The following is a 16,687-nucleotide window of genomic DNA, read 5'->3' as shown; positions in this document are numbered from 1 at the left end:
ATTTCTTCCCTCCAATGCATATTTGTGCAAGAACTTACGCAAATCTCCTGGTGCTGGTCAGGATATTCTGCTAGATGCGTACCACCTTTGGTTTTCATTATACCATGAGCATCCATCTGACTTCAGCCAGCAGCTTTTATTAGCTCTTCAGCAAACCCCAAGCATTTGCCAATACCTTCAGTGGTGTGAGGAGCCCACAGCACCCACCTCTTCATAAAAGGTGAAGAGCAAGGCATGGTAACACAACAGATTGTGTGGGAAAATTGCAAGCCCACCACATGCCCATAATGCTGCTGCACAGAGTAGGTCTGTTTCGGATTTCAGCTATCACATTTCAGCTGCAGTGCATGGGAGTTGGGGGTGGAAACGCCCTGTCACACCATTGCTGTGCTGTGGGCGTGATCAGGTCCAAATGTAAACTTGGCAGATCAGTAAAGCACCCAAAAAAATGGTGGCCACTGCAGTTCTCATGGGAAGCTTGGCATTGGAACAGATCACCTTAACTCCAAGTCCCCTGGAAATTTTACAGCAATTAGGCAAGGCATGCAGGAAAACTCAGAGGCCCTGCCTGCCTTCCTACAGCCTCTTCTCAGATAGGTATTTGTCCTCTCAAGGAAGAGGATATGATGGGATTAAGGCTTGTGGTGCTGCTCACTGGCTCTGCTCAAGGGCTGGAAGAGGGTTAGGCATTCAACCCAGAGTTGGTGAAGCTAACTGGCTCTGCTCATTAATCACCCTCAGCACACCACTGTCCTGTGTGTCAGTACAAACTCTAGGAAACACAAGTTTGTGAGTCTGGGCACCATGCTCCAGCACAGGCTATGGTCATGCTTTGGCTTCCTCAAGACAAGAATTATTCTGCTCTTCTGGTGGCACCCCAGCTTTCAGGGATGGATGCAACCATGGTACTGAGGGGGAGAGAAAAGTTGCTGCTCAGCTTTCTCCCTGCACTAACCAGGGGCAGCTAATTAGATGGCAAATGTCCCACCATGCCTTGTGGCTCTCCTAGGAAACCCTGACTTGGCTAATAATTTTAGCATAAACTGCAAGAAAACTCTGATTAGCAGAAGAAAATGAGATCACATTCAAACCATCACACTGCCTTTCTTGGTGAGAAGAATAAAATTTCTGTCTATCACTCAGATAACTTCAGACACACTGTGCATGATCTGTTGGGTTCTTCCCATTCATGCTATTATCAAGAGTTCAGCAGCCACATCAGCTTTGTCTTCAGTTTGAGTGTTTTCCTGTTTTACTTTCTCTGCAGCTTATCGAGTACAGGCACTGTTCTTTGATAACTCCACAGATAACTGCTCTTTCTGGACTTTTATTTTCACCGTTCATGAAGCATCTTACATGAGTGGATCTCCATGTACTTCAGAAAGTCCTGGAAGTGAGTGTCTGGAGGCAGATGGGGTCTGATTCTCCAGCACCTCGTGCTGCCCTTCATAATAACATAAAGCTTAAAGACCTGCAAAGCACTTTGAGGTGTGGGAAAGAAAAACCCAGTTTCACAGAATTACAAATCCTGTCTGCTTTTCATGATGAGGTCGTATGCTGGTGAGCATTGCATCTCTAGAAAATAATTCTCACACAGAAGAAGACGCAAGAAGTCTGTGGCAGTCCCAGAAGGCAGCAGTCAGCTGTCCCAGCCCTCCATGCCTTATTTTAACAGTGACCCTTCACCACACAGAGGCAGTGGAGACTTGGGGTCAGGTACCAGGAGGCTTGGGAAGATGACAGTTCTTTAGCACTTGGGATATTCACTGCTGCCATGGTGCCCAGGTACCTGCCACAGACAGGGACAGGTGCTTCCAAAGCAGCTGACCAGCATACCTTTTTGCTTCTGAATAGTCTCTCATGTCCATCATCCCAGTGGGGAAAAGGAAAACATACTACAGACAGGACATGCCTCGTTTGTTTTTTTTTTACTAGACAATAAATACTTTTTTCCAGTCTCTTACATATTAAATGTCAGCTTGACTACTTTGGGACAGCTGGCTACAGGTATGCAAACTCAAAGATGTGATTTATTCACTTCTGACCCTCTCTCCCACCCATAGCCAAACAAATTGGCGATGCTTTAACAACAGCTGCACGTGGCAGCTAAGAACACAACCAACAAAATTACCTGGCACAGTTGCAAGTTGTTCACTGCACTGACAAACAGTTACCAACCACTTTCTTCTGCTCTCTGAGCTTAATCTTGTTACAGACACCGCTTGGAAACCACATCCTTCTGCTCAGTATGACTTGTCCCCACCGCTTACGACACACTTTCTGATTAAATGCATGAATGCCATGTTTTATCGCAGGGAGAAGTCGCTGCGGATATTCAGAGGATCCCCAGTCTGCACAGAGGATGCTTTGCCCACCAGCTGCAGAAACTTGCTTCAGGCACCAGGACCCCCTTTGCCTTTAGCCAAGTGCTGTCCTCATCCAGTAGTGGACTGCTTGGCACTGTTTCTCCAGCGCTTTTGGCTCACATATTACTTGCAGGATAGTACATCACTGCTGCTTTACTCAAAGGAAATCTAACCATCCTGCCAAGGAAGTAAGGGAAGAAATTCACTTCTCATAAACTGACTAGAAAGAGGCAAATTCTCTGCCTACCAGCAGGAACGTGCCTATGAATAGTCACTGTGTAAACACGGATTGCTTATTGCAGAATGACATCGAGCGTGGTTACCGCCAGCCATCTCTTCCTGAAATTCAATAGACATTGATATTTATACCCAGCCTTTGAGGTTTAGCATGCTTCAGCACAAATATACATTTATTAATACCACATAACACCGGGCCTTATTGACTCTTATTCCACTCACAGATACACATTTTCTCTTGGACTGTCATGCTTGAAATAAGTTAAGCCAAAAGTGAATGATCTTTCAACAGAGTAAGTAATATATTTAAGGCCACATTCACCATTATTTTCCTTACTTCCCTTCACCAAAGTGATATTTATAGAGAGTGCTACATTCTGCTCAGCAGTAGATTAATGCTAATGATATATGACTCCAGCGGTTATAGCACAGTTGATCTGAACATATATTGACAAAACAGGGAGTGGGAATTTGGCCCAACATTCTCAGAATAGGAGTACTAGGACTGGAGTTATGTCAGGAAAAGAATTTGGTCCATACTCTTTCTGAAATAAGGGAGTCAAATAATGCAAAAAAGGAAGCTGGTCTGAAGTCTGTTTACAAGAAAATCCATGATCTCCAGTGATTTGGAGTCCAGCTAGAGGAAGGTTAAGTTCAGGAGCAATACAGCCTGACTAAAATAAGTTATTTCTCCCCGTAAAATGACCTTTTAATAGAAATGAGGACAAATAAAATTCTTAAGACATGACCTTGCTCCGGAAATACAATCCTTTCATATTTTCCATCTCAGATCCTGTGCTGTACAAAGACATCACTTCACCTTTAAAGCAGTTTCTGCTTCTACTGTGCAGTATTCTCATGAATCTTCATCAATATAAATGCTTCAGTGGCCATAGTAAATAGTCCAGTCTGTGCCTGAGGTTCAGTTATACTAGACAGATCTGGAAGTTAGCAGAGCAAGACGCAATGACCCATGTTATTATTCATTTATTTGCCCAAACAGGAGCTGGCTTCTGCCATTTCCAGTTCAGGAGACCCAGCACTGAAGGGGTGACCGCCAGCGCTTCACCAGCAGAGCAAGGTGCATTGATTACACCCTTTTTTCCTTCCAGACTGACCCTCTCTTTCCCCTCCTCTGACATGATAAACAGAGCTCATGTCTGCTGCAACACTGGGCTGAAATAGGTCAGGGAGTCTTCAAAGAAAAATCTACATGCAGGAGTCATGAATTTCCATCCGGCAGCAGACAACCAGCAGGCTAGAGGAGACAGAAGCAGAAAGGAGTTGGCTGATGTAGGTCCAGGAAACTGCTGCTCCTTTTCTCTTACTCTGCAGTGCCAGATGGCTGGTCCCATCCTGCTTGCTGCATTTTGGTGTATCACTGCCTGGCTGTGCAGGAGGGAGGGAGGTGGAAGTGCCAAGGTTAGCAGGTTGTGAGGCTCTGCACAGGCAAATTGTGCTGCTGATTCAGTCAGCCGACTCCCCTGCAGGGGTCTTTCTTTAAGGCTGAATCTCAACACCTCTCCTGTCCAAGAACGTCCCCAGCATCCAGACAGAGATGAATGAAAGAAGAAAACACACCATGCAAACAAGCTTTCATCACTCATCTGATTTTGCTGGGGAAGATCCCATGTGCTAACTGCCTCCACTCACACGCCTAATTGCTTCTAAGTGTGGTACCTTCTGAGAAAATCCCACTTGCACTGACACTCTGGTTTTTCAGGGTGTAACCACTGGGAAAAGAATGAAATTGGGTAAAAGCATTTTTAAATAAAAACAAGCCAAGTCCATGACAGACGCAAATCTTTCAGCATTTCAGGTCTTCTTTGTCTAAAAACAAGGAATAAAACTCTGCCATAATTTAGCCTGACCTTCCAACATATTTATGTTCCTGTCTCATGGGTTTCAATGAGAAATGGAGCTGAACTATGTGCCATATCCCAAAAGCTGCTAAGTTTTGTATTTGGTTTTTTGTATTTGCACTTGTATTTGAAAATAATGAAAGCCATAACTTTACCAATGAATACCGGAAGCTAATTTCACTGATCAGCTCCATCCTTAATGTGGCATCATGCTGTACCAAGTGTTTCATTTGCAAAATACAAACAGACAAGTTCTTCTGCTTGAGAAACATTACAGTTTTTCAGTCAGACAAAGACATTTGTGTGCTTTGCATTGGCCAGGCACAAAACTGAGCCAAGGCAGTGGGAGGAAACAGGCAGCAACCCCCCAGGTTCCAGTTCTCTTCCCCAGACAGCTGCCTCCTGCTTGCCCTCTTCTGGCTCCTTGGCTTTTGAGCTCTTGGCCTCATGGTATCCTGGCTGCAAAAGAAAAGCTCGAGGTGTTTTACCCAGCCTGACCTACACTGTTGTGTTTAGGCTGTACTCTTCAGTGATATGCATTGTAGCTGGGAGCCAAGGCAGGAACTCCCACTTTCCACCCAAAGGCCAGCAGCATTTCTGTCTTCTTGAGGAAATCTTGCCACTGGTCCACAGTGCCAGAGGACACTTACATCTCACAGAGATGTCATAACTGCAGCTTTGATGCAGGTACACATGTTTAGGAGAGGGATGAAACCTCGGGCACATCCTTATCAGTGCTGGAATTGGTGCCTTTTGTAGCAGCTGTGCAGCCAGTGCTGAGACCCAGCCTTGCCCCTGCTCCACATGTATGACCCCAGGCATCCAGGTCCACCCCATGAACTACACCTCCAGTCCTGGAGGGGAGAGAGTTTTCTGTCTCCACAGGTAGTCCTGCTGCTGTCATTACATCTGTTTTGTAGGACTACCTTCAATACTAATAGGAATACATTGCAAATGATTACTTGCATTTCTCCTTTTGCAGGGAGTAAGATCAGGCTGCCTTTGTCCTGATTTTCAGATGCAGTTTTTTTCATTTAATATACTTCCCCTCTGTATCACTCCCAAAAATTATACAGGCTGAAACATTTCCAACTTTAACTTGAAGCATAAAGTATTTTTGTTCCAGATGATCCCTATTTATGGGCTCACAGCACTGGCCAGTGTGGTCTCAGAAGGCTGAATTGAAGTAAACAACATGTTGAAATATATTTAGTGAATTATCATGCAAACCACAGAAGAACATGAAGAGAGAAGAGAAGAGGTTTCTCGGTTGGGTAGTGATTTCATGTTTTCTGTCAAAGAAATCAGATATTATAAAGGCTTATTAGGTCAGTGAGCTCAGCTTTCCTGGGCCAGGCCATAATTGTTTCTTATGATAAACATAATTTCAAGTACTTTGTCTAGTTAGGGTTTAAACCCTGCAAATGAAAAGGTGTGCACCCCCACCCTCAAGGAAGAATTCCACAAACTATTACATCTCCCTATCTCACACAATTATCTGAACACCCATTTTGCAGATTAGGATGTGTAATAGCAAGGATGAGAAGTCATTTTAGTGTCTAAGTGTGTGTAACATCATTCAGGGCACAAATTTTATCTGTTTCTCTTCCTTCCCCTAACAATATAATATAAATGCCGTGCAAATGATATTAGAAGAGTGCAACAAAAATTATGATAATGAAGGCAGGACTGTCACTCATTTGACATAATGTCAACAGGCTGGATTTTTGGCCTGAAGAAACTACATCTATTTGCCTGTGTATACATGTTCCGCATGGCTTTACTGAATGACTCATGGGGTCATGAAATGTAAGGCATGTGACATGTGTCAATCAGCTCATTTAATCATGCATAGAGCACTTTACTATGGCAGTCAGGGAGGCTGGGTAAGGCTCCAGAGCTGGGTGCTCAGGTATGCTCTCTCTTCCTGCTTCTGGGCAAAACCCGAGAATCTTTTAATTTCGTGTGGGATTTCTAGTCTGGCAGCAATCCAGTCAGAGCTATTGCACAGCAGCTGCCCCCTCCTGTCCTCTCTCTCCAAGCTGCTGGATGTCTATGAATAACAAACGTTTCCACTGCATAACAAGTTCAATTTTACAGCACTTGATCTTGTCAATCTAGCCTTTTCAGGAAGCATCAAGCTGTTCAATAATGTATGAACAACAGAAGCACTGCACACTTGTAGAGTAGGTGCATAATTTAGGGAAGCATCATGTAGATTTTGTGAGCATCCCACAGCACCTGCACAGCACATTGCCATCAGGCTGACTGTTCTGGGACACACAGTATGGTCAGTACAGTCAACCTACAGATCATCTTCTTACTGCTCTTGAAAAAAGTGTGTGTTTGTCGCTCTGTGCTGCCTTACAGAATGGTTGTGCAGCAGACGGTTGTTGGGTGTGATGCTTTCTGGAAGACAGTGGAGATGCATTTTGTCCAAGTTCCAGGTGGAAATACTGCAGCCTCAGCAGGAGTTCAAAGCTGGTATCACACTGCTAAAACACAGCATGAAGTATATGCTCTGGGAGGTGAAGGTGGCTCAGTGTTTGGATGCACCTGGGTCTCTCAGCCAGTCTGTTTCAACAAAGTTAACTTGAAGGCTGCATAAGGCATTAGGAGAAATTTGACCTTCTAGCAAAGGCCATCACATCTCAGACACTCCTACGACAAGGGCAGCAGTCCACGCCTGGCTGCAATGTGTCTGCCAAAAATGCATCTGATGATTTCAGGAGGCAGAGAAATCCTTACTTCCTTTGGAAGTTTATTCCCACCTTGTTGTTTCATCATAGTGTTTGTTTCTTAAACTTTGCAAAAGTTATGATCATTGATGATAAAAATCTGTTTAAACCAGTAACCACTTGTGCAACTCTATCCCAGCAGGTCAGTAATCTTTGTCAAAGGATGTGATGGTCTCAAGCCAGTATGCTCCATATCATCAAGATTAAAAAAATCTCCCCATTACCCTTATACAGCAATAGTTCACAGCCTGTCTAGGTGACCTCAGAAGAGAGAACTGATTGGGTTTACAGAACTGACAATCTTTGTAAAATTTACAGGCTGGTCAAGATGCCATGCTGTTTGTAACTCAAGTACCTCTTAATTTCAGCATTCTGCTTTCCTTTATGACTCAGTAGCTGGCCAAAAACTGAAGGAAATCCACAGCAGTGGATGGCAAGTGAGGTACAGTTGAATCATAAAAACTGCCAGACAATTGTGAAGGGAGCACTGGATATTTTTGCATACTTCATTTCAGCAATAAGCTTACAAGGAGAACTTTCAAGAATGTGGATATGTTCACCAAGAAACCAGCTTGTACAAAGACAGGCTTTTATTCTGCAGAACTTATGCACATTTAACTCAAAATGGAATGATGCAAGAGCTCAAAATCAGGCTCACATGCACAAGCTTTTGCAGGCAGCAGGACTCTGCAGATGCTGTAAGCAGAGCACAAAACCAGCATTTTACAGGAGCATTGTCACACAGAGCCCAGCAGTTCATTTCCAAACACCGCATCTAAACAGAGTTGAGGTGTTTTAAAAATTGTCATATTGTCTCTAATGTATACACTAATTTTCTAAGACTGACACCGAGTAAGCACTGGCCCTGTTAAGTACATTTCTGATCTCTATTAGGCATTAAAACTCTTTATTAAAAAAAAAATTTGCAGAGGGGAAAAATGAACTCCAGAAAAGATATCCAATAGAATTTTTGTTTGAGGGCAAGAAAGGGTTTTAGGCAACTTCTATTTGCTGTATTATTTCCAAAAACAATGAAACACTTTCAAAGTTTATGTTTCTCTTGACATTTCGCAGCTACTAAAGTACTGAAAGGCAAGACTGGGAGCCACAAAGGTATTTAAGTGCTTCTTGTTTAATTAAGGATTAGTCAACCAAATACTTAAGCATCTGGGCATGCATGTCCTGCTTTTTTTCACAAGATGTTTGTGGCAGAACAGAGACTAGATACCAAATTTCTCTAATTGTAAACTGCCTTACAAGTCAGCCTAACTTTCACACCAGACTAATGGAAAATTTTCCTGGGTTTAATGGACTTTGCTAAAGATCTGAAGATGTCACTCAAGGCAGAAATAATTTCAGCAGGGGAGTGGGACCCAACCACATTTCTAAGAATGTTTAGTCATGTGTACTTGACACTGTGGATATAAAATAAATGAATGGATGCTATTACTGAAATCTGAGTATTTGCTAATGTTCCAATGTTAAATATTAGGAGTAATTCAGCCAAAATCTTTCTCTTACCTGTTTTTCAAACTTGTCTGCTACCATCCTTGCCAATGGGTTTGAGTTTTGAACCAGACACTTTAACAGCAAATAACTCAAAGTGATCTTACTTGAACTGAAGAGTGAACTCTTTGCTTGTGGCTTAATAACACTGATCCTCTACTGTTTCTTTTAAAATTCTTATTTCAGATAACATGATCATGGAGTTTGGCAAGAAATAAAAAGCTGTTTATATCATTCACGTAGTTTACTTAAATGTTAGCATTACATTCAGATTACACGATGAAAACTAACCTGTTTGGCTACCCTTTTCCCCTGGTTTAAATAGCACCATGCTGCAGTGTGTGGGATTCAGACACGGCACAGCAAGTACCTGCACTCAGGGAAACAAACTGTTTTCTCATGTTGGGATGCCTTTTCTAGTACACTGTTTGGGGGAGAAACCCCCAAAACACCAAAACAAAAGAAAAAAAAAAACAAACAACCCCCTTTCATGTATTCCTCTCCAAGCATTTTGTATTGCTGCCTGTGACTGTAACATTTGGATGTATTCCCAACAGTGGAGTCCACAGAGTGTCCGTCTGTTGAAGGCTGCTCTGCCTGGGGAAAAGATCCCTTTTGAAATGGACAGAAGGGAAAGGATGGAGGAGAATGTTCCTGTGGATGTGGTTTTACTCATGCTGGCAAAGTCTGATCTGAGAAACTTTTTGGTAGTTCTCAAAGATAGATCTAGGTTCAATCAGTCTCCTTTAAGATATGTAAATTACTAATTGCATTGTGCCCTTTTTAGCCAGTCAGTTGACTAAATTATACAACGCTTCATTTTGCAAAAACAGAAAGTATTCCCAGGCAAAGCAAATCACAGTTCTCAAGCAGCTGGTTTAAGAATGTTTCTCTGGGAGAAACCTTGAAAACAATGTAACATCCCAAATCTGCTTAGAAATTTCATAGCGTAATAGCATTCTGTTGCCATTAAAAAACAGAAAATAAAATCCTTCTGTATCATCATCTTTCAAAATAGGAATTATATAACGCTCGACATTTAATGAACTTTTATTGACGTCGGTGGGACTACTTATGCTGAAGCTCATCTGTGCACATTTAAAAGCTAAAGAGCACACAGGCAAGGGAAACTGCAATGATGCCGTGATGCAAAAAAGAGGTCCATACCCCAGCTCTCCGAGGCTGCAGATAATAGATTTGCCTCTGTCCTAATTATACACTCCATCTCCGTGCATTAGCATGGAGCCTAGAAAACCTGACTCATCATCCCTAACAATCCCGGCGACCTGAGGCAACCACACACACACACACACACACACACACACACACTCTCGCATGCGTGCTCCCAACTTCCCCTAGAGCAAACACCTCATCCTGCTCCGCCGGGCAGCAGCGCAGTCGTGTCCCTGCATGTGCAGCCCGCCGCTCTGGCAGGGAGAGCAGATCGCCCCCCGCCCCGGGAACGGGGGTACCCCGGGAGAATGAGGCTGGCGATGCCCGGGGACTGGGTCTGGCCGCGGGGTCGGCAGGCAGGTGGGATGGGGAGCTGAGGCCGGCCCCTCCTCCCACCGGTGACCCCGAACGGGACCCTCGGGGACGCTCCTGGGGCAGCGGGACCGGGACCGGCCCGGGGGAGCCGCGGCCGCCGAGACCCCGGCCCGGGGGCGTGGCCTCCGCGCCTCATTTGCATGGCGCGCACCTTATTGGCCAGCGGAAGGCACGCGCCGAAGCGCCGGCTCCGCCCCTCTCTCCCCAAGGCTGCCCAGAGACGCCACCGGCCACGCCCCTCGCGGCCCTGGCCACGCCCCCCTCCCCGCCCCCTCTCGCAGGCTGCCCGGAGATGGGAGCCGCAGCGGGCGCTGCCCATTGGCCGGCGGCGGGCGGCCCGTCGGGATTGGCCGGCGGCGGCGGCGGTGGGCGGGGCGGGCGGCGCTGATTGGCGGGGCCGGCGGGGGTGTGCGCGGGGGGCGGTGGCGCGGAGCGGGCGCTGGGGCCGCGGCCGGGGATGGGGGCGGCCGGCGGCGCGGGCAGCTGAGCGGCGCGGAGCGTCCTGCGCCTCCCCGTCCCGCCCGGCCCTCGCCGCCATCCCCGCCACCATGAACCGCCTCGGCTCCGGACCTGTGGGCAGCGCCGCCGCCGCTGCCGCCGCCGCCGCCGGGCAGTACCGGGTGTGCGGCAATTGCCGGAAGGTGCCGAGACAGGTATCGGGGGGCGCCCGCTCAGAGGAGGCGGGAGCTGCGGGAGAGGCTTGTAGAGGAGATTGGGGGAGCGAGGGGCGGTGGGACAGAGACTTGGCGGGGGGGGACACGGACGGCGACAGTGACTGAGGAGAAATGGGCAATAGGGCAGTAGTGGGGCGGGGGGATAGAGGGGAGCAGTGGGGTGAGGGCGTGCATGGAGGGCTTTCCAGGAGGTGATTGTCTGGGGAGCGTGGGGTGGGGGGCAGGAGAGGGGTGCAGGGCGAGGGGGATGTGGGCCCAGGGGGTGCCGAGGGTGCCAAGTCCCGCGCCCCCATCGCCCCCATCCCCCTTGGGACGGCTGTCACTTGCCCTTGTCCCAGGCTGCCCCCTGCATCCCGAGGGCTTGGGGGGGACCCGGCCTCCCCGGTGGCATTGCGGGGCTTGACTTGGGGCCCAGCCACGCTTGTAAAGTTTATTATCCACGTATTTCACCGGCGAAATTCATCACCGCGATCTCCGTCAAGTCTTTGTGCGGGGGGGAATCCGACATCAGAGCTTTAAAAATGTAAGAAAAGCACCAAAGAATTCCCAGCCCCCCGCCCCCCAGCCCGCTGAACCACATCCCTGCAGTGCCCGGCCGCTTCCCTGCGGACCCCCCCGTGCCCCCGGAGGGGTGCGGTGGCGGCACCCCCTGCTCCCGACATCTGCCTCACGGGGAGCATTAGTGGAGGTGCTTTTTGTTTGTCCAGTGCAAATGAATTAAAATTGCTGAGCTGTTCAAATGCGCCGAGTCTCCGAGCGCCCAAGATGAACGCGACGCCGGTTTTGGTTTTATTTTAATTCAATCTCTCCCAACACATTTTGCTCCACGTTGGTTCTTGCAAATGCTAAGAAAGCCTGTAAGTCAATGAGCTCAAATATTTGCGCTCTTTGTCCAAAAACTGTTTTTCTTCCTCTGTGGGTCAGGCCAAGTGCCAATCAAAGTTGTTTTTCAAGCCTCTCTTCCCTGCAGTAGGACTGCTTTTTTCTTTCTTCCTTTTTTTTTTTTTTTTTTTTTTTAAGGGTTTGGTTTTTGGAAAGGAGGTGTGTATTTAGGGGAGGGGGAGGAGAAACGTTAAAAATCGGTCAGAGAGAGAAGCAGGTCTTAAAAATCATGTTTTTTGAATATTTTAATGGAAACAAAATCTTATTAAATGTGCATGCTTGGTATGTGCAGTTATTTTTTCCATAAACTCTTGGATCATATTACAGTTGATACTTGGTGCTCAGCTCTTAGCTCAGCTTGCAAGAAATGTAATGGATCAGAGAAGCACACATCAGCAGAGTCTGATTTTTAACCATTTCGTTGCAGGATCGAATCCCTTCTTGGCTTTAGCTTGCTGCTGTTCCTGCTTTAAGAAAAACAAGTACTTAAAAGAGAGAAGTTCTGCAGGGTTAAAGCCTGAAACAGCTTCAGACTTGACATATGTCTAAAGACATACAAATTAACCAGTGCCAAATATGTCTGTAGAAAAAGCAGGGAGGGAGCTTGCTTTGTTCTGCCAAATAATCAAAATGTTTTGTTGACAAATAAAGTGGTGCTTGGCAGCACTTGTAGATCTAAAATTAAATTTAAGTTATTGAATTTTTTTGAAGCCGTATTCCCATCCTGCTGTGTAGGACTTTTTTTGTATACCTCTTTAATATCAGTGGGAGGTAGGAGGCGGGGACAGGGTTAGATGGTACTTTTCTGGTAACAGGAAACTTGCTGGATTTGATTTATTGCTGTGTTTTTATTTTATTTTAAAGTAGTTTAGGGATGATGGTGAAACGTAGGCACCCAGTTGGGTCTGTTGAGAAGGCAACTTAGTGCTGCTCTGCCTTGGCTGTGGTCATTTCAACCATACAAAATTGGGGAAGAATAAAGAAACTGAGTGATAGCCCGTGAAACCCTCTTGAAACATAGGTGTTCTGTGCTTTCAGTGGTTGTACTGGGACATTGTTCCATCTCTGTTGTAGGCTGGACAATAAAAATAGAAGTGCAAAGCTTCTGACTACATCTGTCATTATTTAAAAGTTGGTATAATAAAAATCACTGTAAATTTTAAGCTTTTGCACCTCATTGGCAAGCATGCAAGTAGAAAACAAAAAGTGCTTGATAGAAGCAAGATGCAAATTTGACCTGAGTCTCAGAGTAATAATCTTCAGATAAGTGCTGCCTCATCTGTTCTTTTGATGGTATTGGGGTTTTTTTTTCTAATGATCATGTGATAATATACTGGAAAAAATGATTGGCCTTGAAACATGTTGAATCTCTTCTGCCCTCCTCAGTCTTAAGCCTTTATTTGAAGTCATTTGAATGCTCACAGTTTAGGTAGTGCTGTTGTCAAAATAATAAGGAGCAAAGCAAGCTTTCAACTCAATGGCATATAATGAAATTTGAAATAGTCTAGCACGTTTTGGATTTTCATGGGTGAAGGTAAGTTTCTCTTTCAGCTGGGAAACAGGAAAAGCTAGATGCAGCACTTTATGCTTTGGCCGATTTCAGATTAATCAAAGTTACATTTTATTATGGAAAGTTCTGTGAGGGCAGCACTGAGAATCTTGCTACGTATTCATGGGTTGCATTTGCCTATGAAGAATGTTTCTCATATTAAAAGGATACAGTTTCCAGTTGGGTTTATTGTTATGGTACTCTTTAGATAACCAGATCTACTTGCAGAACAGTTGTTGCTAATCAGAAGGGCTTAGACAGTCATAGATACAACAACTGCATCATTATTTGGTTTAGGAGAAAAACAAAAAAGGACAGCCAGTAGTAGGTGATGCTGTCTTGAGTTTGATCAGTGAGCTTGTTGAACACACAACCAAGGCAATGCTTTAACTCAGTTTAATAAATGGGAGAATGACCAAAACCACATGAGTAGCTCTGGTTCATGGGGTGGATGGGCAGCCTTTGTAACAAAACTGTGGCATACCAGTAGGGAAAAGTGTTAAACATGGCATATGAGTGCTGTTGCCAAGTCTTTCCTAGAGGTGGCTGAGAGTTGCTGCCACTTCAGTAACCAGGACAGCTCCAGCTCTTTCCTTTGAAAATGCAACATGTAGGGGAGTCCCTGGGCAGGGGAGCTCCAGGGTGTTATCCTGGAGCCTGATGGAAATCCAAGGTTCTCCTGCCTAAACAGAATCAATATCCCAAGCAAGAAAGAAGAGAATATATAGGAAGAGCTCAGTATTTCTTTGGACAAATAACTGCTTCAGGAAGGCTTTTAGGAATAAGCAAAAAGTCTTCGGGGGATAGAAAAGTCCTGATATGTCAGGAAATGTAGGAACAGGGAAGATTTGCCAACTATTCAAACTTAGTTGCAAATTGCAAAGCATGTGAAGTAAAAGGTTCTTTTACATGTACATACAAGTCAGTAGGATATAAAAGAAGTATAAACATGGTTCCAGGATTAAATATTTGGTTTGTGTTAGATTTCAGTGAGGCAGATAGAAGGGCAGTGGCAAGAGGAGTGATGGGGGAGTGTGGTTTAAAAGCAACATTTAGTGTTGGCAAGGTGGAAGTGGACCCAACTTACCTGACCCTCCTAGCTTGAACCAGTGTCTGTGCTGGAGTGCAGCATAAAGGCATATGGAATCCAGGATTTTCATGGTATTTATAGACCTACCCACTCAGGGTGATCCTGTGAGAGGGGAAATATCCATAAAAATGAGTGACATAATTTGCTCCTCATCCTCCCATGCCAGTCTCCTTCTTTAGTGCAAGTCTCAATCCTGTACAAAGTTACTAAATAAAGCAAATAGGAAAAAAATTTATATGACATGGTACCACCAGAAGCAGGTCATGCTAGACTAATGTAGTGGTCTTCTGTTGGTAAGACAGCTGCTACAGTGTCCTGTTCCAAAAGCTTTGAATGGACTAAAACTGCACTGTAGTCATTAAACATCTGAAGTAACATCAAAGGTTGAACTTGACACTGCAAGTCAATGCAAATTAAATGTTTGTATTTACTAACATCAAATGTTCTATATATCAAAAAGTTTAACTGGGTTTGAAAATTATTTAGGCGAATTCATAACAGAAAAATTAAACAACACCTGTAAATATGAAACAGCAACACCTCTCAGTATAGTTTCTGTATGCTTTCCTGGGTGTCACGTCTCCCATTGTCCCCTAGCAGTGACAGATTACTGGGCAGGAGGGACCTTTGTTCTGACACAATTTGTCTGTTTTTCTGTTCCTGTTAATTACAGTGATTCAGAACTGATGAGAATGGGAATTTTGGTGGGCCATGCTGAAAGGAGAAGTTGCTGTGCTGAGAGGAGAGCACAAGTGGTAAATGTTGTTGTTCCAGGGAGAGAGGGACATTTCATGGAGAGCTGGGAGACCTTGAGCACTGACATAGTTAAAGCGGTGTGAAATCCAGTGGTGTGAAATGTGAGAGTTACAGGCTTGGCTGTTTGCTACTCATCACTTTTAATAAGAGCAGCTCCTTGGAAGGAGCAGGGAGAAGAATGTTGATGCAGGAGGACCAGCAGCTTACTGTCACCCTGCAGGGCTGTGGTGTTGGAGAGGAGGGAAGCTGGGAAGGATAGGCCCTAATTAAACAGGCACAGAGGCTGGCTGCCTGGGTGCTGGGAGAAAGGGCATACTGATTTTGCAGAAGGAAACGAAAAAGTTTGCTTTTTTAATCCAGCAGAAAAAAAGGCTGAGAGGGGATATGATCCACGTCTATAAATACATCTCATGGTAAGAGCCAGTGAGGAGAAATTAGCTCAGGAGTAGATGGATGTAATATGGTCATAAATACATTTAGGCTGGAAAATTGAAGTGTCCACAGGTACAAGGATCTGGAAGAGTTTGTTCTAGGTCTGATGCTGCCAAAAAAAAGCACCCGCTTTTAAGATAGAAAAATGTGTGAACATCATTAAATGATGTGGTGCTTACAATAGCACTAGCCTAGGCTCAGGAAGTTGAGGTCATATCCAAAAAAAAAGCAACCAAAAAACAGAAAAAGAAAAGGCACACTTTGATTCACATTGTTGTTCTGTGTGGGTGAATAAGAAAGTAGCCCAAAAGTGAACCAAAAATAGTTTAATGTCAGGTCTCATAAGCCCATGTAAAGCAAAATATGTGTCACCATGAGTCATGAAGATGCATGGAGATGCTGTTACCTGCACTGTAAAAGTCAAGGGGCCTTTCAAGGATATCTCAGCTATTTTGAGGGAAGTCAGCCTGGTTCAATCTCTTCTGAGCATAGGCAAATCAAAGTGGCTATGCCTTTGCTTGGAAAACACCCTGGGTTTTCCACAATGCAGCGTCTTTTTTTCTGAGTTGAATAGTCTAGTTGGCTTTGGAAGTAGTCTAGTTGGCTGTCACAGAGAATCTTAATTTGTAAAATCAAATTATATCTTCTATAGTTTGATGCCTCTTAATCTCTCTTCACATTGTAGGGAATGTGAGGGGCTGCCTAGATGGCTTTAAATCTCCAGTGTGTTTCTTCCTAAAGGAGTTCTCAAAATGATTTGCAAAGTCCGTCATGAAAAATCAACTCTGCTTGCATTGGTTCTAATATTAGCAACATTCTGTTGTGTAAAACATTGTGTCTGCCTTCAGTGTTTGTGTCTTCCAGTCCCCTGGAGCACTGGTGAAACATGGTGAAACTAGCTCAGGTCACTCCTCCAACTAATTCCGAATGCACAGCTGGTGGGGAGAAGATGGGTTTTCTTAGGGTCCAAAAATGTAAAGCTATGAACCAAGAGCAACAAACCAAACTTTTTAGGGCAGTTAAAGTCAACAGCAACAGGCTCCTCAC

At 44.9% G+C, this 16,687-nt stretch overlaps 1 protein-coding gene across 1 annotated transcript in view; it reads left to right on the top strand.

The window, feature by feature from the left end:
* Positions 1-10,730: 10,730 nt before the first annotated feature.
* Positions 10,731-16,687, top strand: part of SESN3 (sestrin 3) — a 40,673-nt gene continuing 34,716 nt past the window's right edge. Inside the window, exon 1 of the mRNA XM_039563548.1 lies at positions 10,731-10,910. Coding sequence (XP_039419482.1) covers positions 10,806-10,910 — 105 coding nt within the window. The 5' untranslated portion in view covers positions 10,731-10,805. The remainder of the gene's footprint in view (positions 10,911-16,687) is intronic.

This window comes from Corvus cornix, chromosome 1 (assembly GCF_000738735.6).
Source record: "Corvus cornix cornix isolate S_Up_H32 chromosome 1, ASM73873v5, whole genome shotgun sequence".
NCBI classification, from domain to species: Eukaryota; Metazoa; Chordata; class Aves; order Passeriformes; family Corvidae; genus Corvus; species Corvus cornix.
The sequence above is the reverse complement of the archived record's forward strand: the minus strand, read 5'-3'. Positions and strand labels throughout refer to the sequence as shown.